This window comes from Penaeus monodon, chromosome 27, assembly GCF_015228065.2.
Source record: "Penaeus monodon isolate SGIC_2016 chromosome 27, NSTDA_Pmon_1, whole genome shotgun sequence".
Taxonomy (NCBI): domain Eukaryota; kingdom Metazoa; phylum Arthropoda; class Malacostraca; order Decapoda; family Penaeidae; genus Penaeus; species Penaeus monodon.
The window spans coordinates 35692642-35695115 of NC_051412.1; the positions used below are offsets into that span (position 1 = coordinate 35692642).

At 46.5% G+C, this 2474-nt stretch overlaps 1 protein-coding gene across 1 annotated transcript in view; it reads left to right on the plus strand.

Moving 5' to 3' along the window:
* The window catches only part of LOC119590813 (PAX-interacting protein 1-like), a gene marked incomplete at its 3' end in the record, with an annotated part of 13844 nt that overhangs the window by 5534 nt on the left and 5836 nt on the right, over positions 1-2474 (plus strand). The window contains 4 exon segments of the mRNA XM_037939550.1: positions 7-796; positions 1010-1488; positions 1589-1759; positions 1859-2474. Coding sequence (XP_037795478.1) covers positions 7-796; positions 1010-1488; positions 1589-1759; positions 1859-2474 — 2056 coding nt within the window.

Consider the following 2474-nt stretch of genomic DNA (forward strand, 5'->3'; position numbering starts at 1 on the left):
ATCTAGGCAAAGTATACAACAGCACTTGAGTATGAAGACAATCTCAGCATTGTGACTCCTGACTGGGTCACCGAGTCCATAGCAGAAGGGGAAAGATTAGACGAGACAGAGTACCACCCAAGGCTGCTAAGACTGCCCAAATCAGATTTAATGCATACACCAGAGCCAAGTATAGCGAGAGAGCGAAAAAAGAAGGATACATCCCATCAACAGAGAAACGAGGAGTTGAAGAAGAAGGAAGAACCAAAGAAAAAGGAGGTTGAAAAGAAATCACTCTTTGATACTCTGCAATTTAGTGATGATGAGGAAGAGAGTACCAAAGGTAACTCTCTACTTGATCAACTGAAGACTCCCCAGTCTTGGAAACAGCCAAGTACCAAGCCAACAGTAACAACAAGAGCTTCAGCTAGTACTACTTTTGGCTCTCCAGTAGCTCATGACAAGCCTAGAGCTCCTTTGACAGCACCAATCTCCATAACAAATCCACCACAGACAGTAACGACTCGATCAGTCACTCCTCAGCCCAGTCCAGCACCCAAGGCCATTGCTCAAACCACAGCTGCAGGTTTGCGACAGGTTGCAACTCAACCAACCACAGAACTGGCTGACCAATCAGAATCTGATGCAAGTCCATCAAGACCAATTACAGCACAAGGACAACGTGCTGGACTTCAACAGGCTGCAGCAACTTTAGGTCCTACCTTGAACATGGGACCAGCACAGACCCCCAATACACGTTCCTCTGCACAGTTAGAGGCACCATCTCCTGCAACCTCGATGGCCCAGACAGCCCAAGGTTTGTCCTTATGTTATATACACCTCATGTTACTTTGATTTGCTGCAAGATAATGTCTAGATTGTCAGTCATATACAGATGTGTTCTCTTTTTAACAGTTATTTTTCTCCTCTTTTTGATTTCTGATTCATAAATTTGTCTAGAATCTATTGCAGGGAAGTGTACTTGTTGAGATGTGTTAGATAATTGTCATTTATTTCTCTTGTTTTTCAGGCAATGTGGCTCGTGCAACTCCTCCAATACCTTCACGTGTAACCCCACCAAACACATCTCGTTCTACTCCACCCAACACTGCCCGTGCTACACCACCTAACAATACTCTTAGAGTTACACCACCTAATGCCTCTCGTGCAACCCCACCTAGTACCTCAAGAGCTACCCCACCAAATACTGCAAGAGAAACTCCTCCAGCACGCACCACCCCAACACCCCCCATGTCTTCTCGTGCAACTCCCCCTTCCACCACTCATACGCCATCACCAGTTACCTCTCGTGCAACACCACCATCCACAGCTAGAGCAACTCCTCCTGTGATTTCAAGAGGGAATCCTCCTGTGGTTGGGCCTGCTGGGCCCAGAGTTCCTGCAATGCCACTAACAGTGACTAACCCAGGTGTTCGAGCTCCAGGAGCAGTGTCACAAGTGGCTCCAGGGGAAATTCCAATACCTAACATGCCACAACAGGTTCATACAGTAAGTTCATACCTATTATGTTGTATATCGACATTCCCATTGGATTATCATGAAAATAAATATATTTTTATGTCTCTTCAACTGAAATACTCTCACCCAGGTTGCTATCCCAGGGGCAGTCGTTAGACTTCCGCAAGGAGTTACCCCACGCAAGTTACAGATGATGACTCCAACAGAACGGCACTCCTTCCTACAAAACCTTCATCAAAAACAAATACAGGAACAGCAGTCCAGGGGAAAACCTCGTGCTGGAAAACCTCCTGGTCCACAGGTAAGTTTTAATCTTACAATTTAGTTATTCAAATGACAAAGTGAATGTTATGAGGAATGTGGGCCAATTTATGTTACAAAGACAAAATTTCTATTACAGTATAAACAGGGTGTAAGGTATGCTGCAACTGGTATCCATACACCAGGTACCCCAGCAACACCTGGCACACAAGTTTCCTCATGGCCTGGCACAGGCCAGGGAACACCAGTTGTAAGACCAGCCATGGCTGGCAGTGGCCCAGGAACTATAGCTGTTTCTTATCAATCTGGGCAGGTGCAAGGGCAGACTCCTGGAGCTCCTCAGGTTGTTACAGCAGTTACCCCAGGTGAAGGTGTGAGACCAGGATGGCCTGGACCAGGACAGCAGCAATACCCAGGAGGTCAGCCACAACCAGGTACAAGGGTTGTTGTAGGTCAAACAAGCTGGCAACAGCAGCAGCAACAATCGGGTATTCGTGCTCAGGCTCCAGCTACTCCAGGACAACAGCCAACCTCTCAGACGTTGTTACCACAACATGTTCAGCAATTACAACTGCAGATTCAGCAGTTGTGCCAGCAGTTCCCTCATCTTACACAGCAAGATGCTTCACAGCTGATCCCTCGCATTCCAGCTCATTACCGCCAGATTCAGCAGTTAGATAATGCTCAGCGAAGTGAGTATTTAGCACAGCTAGAACCCAAAGAAAAGCAAGTTGTTACTTATTTCTTTCTAAGGA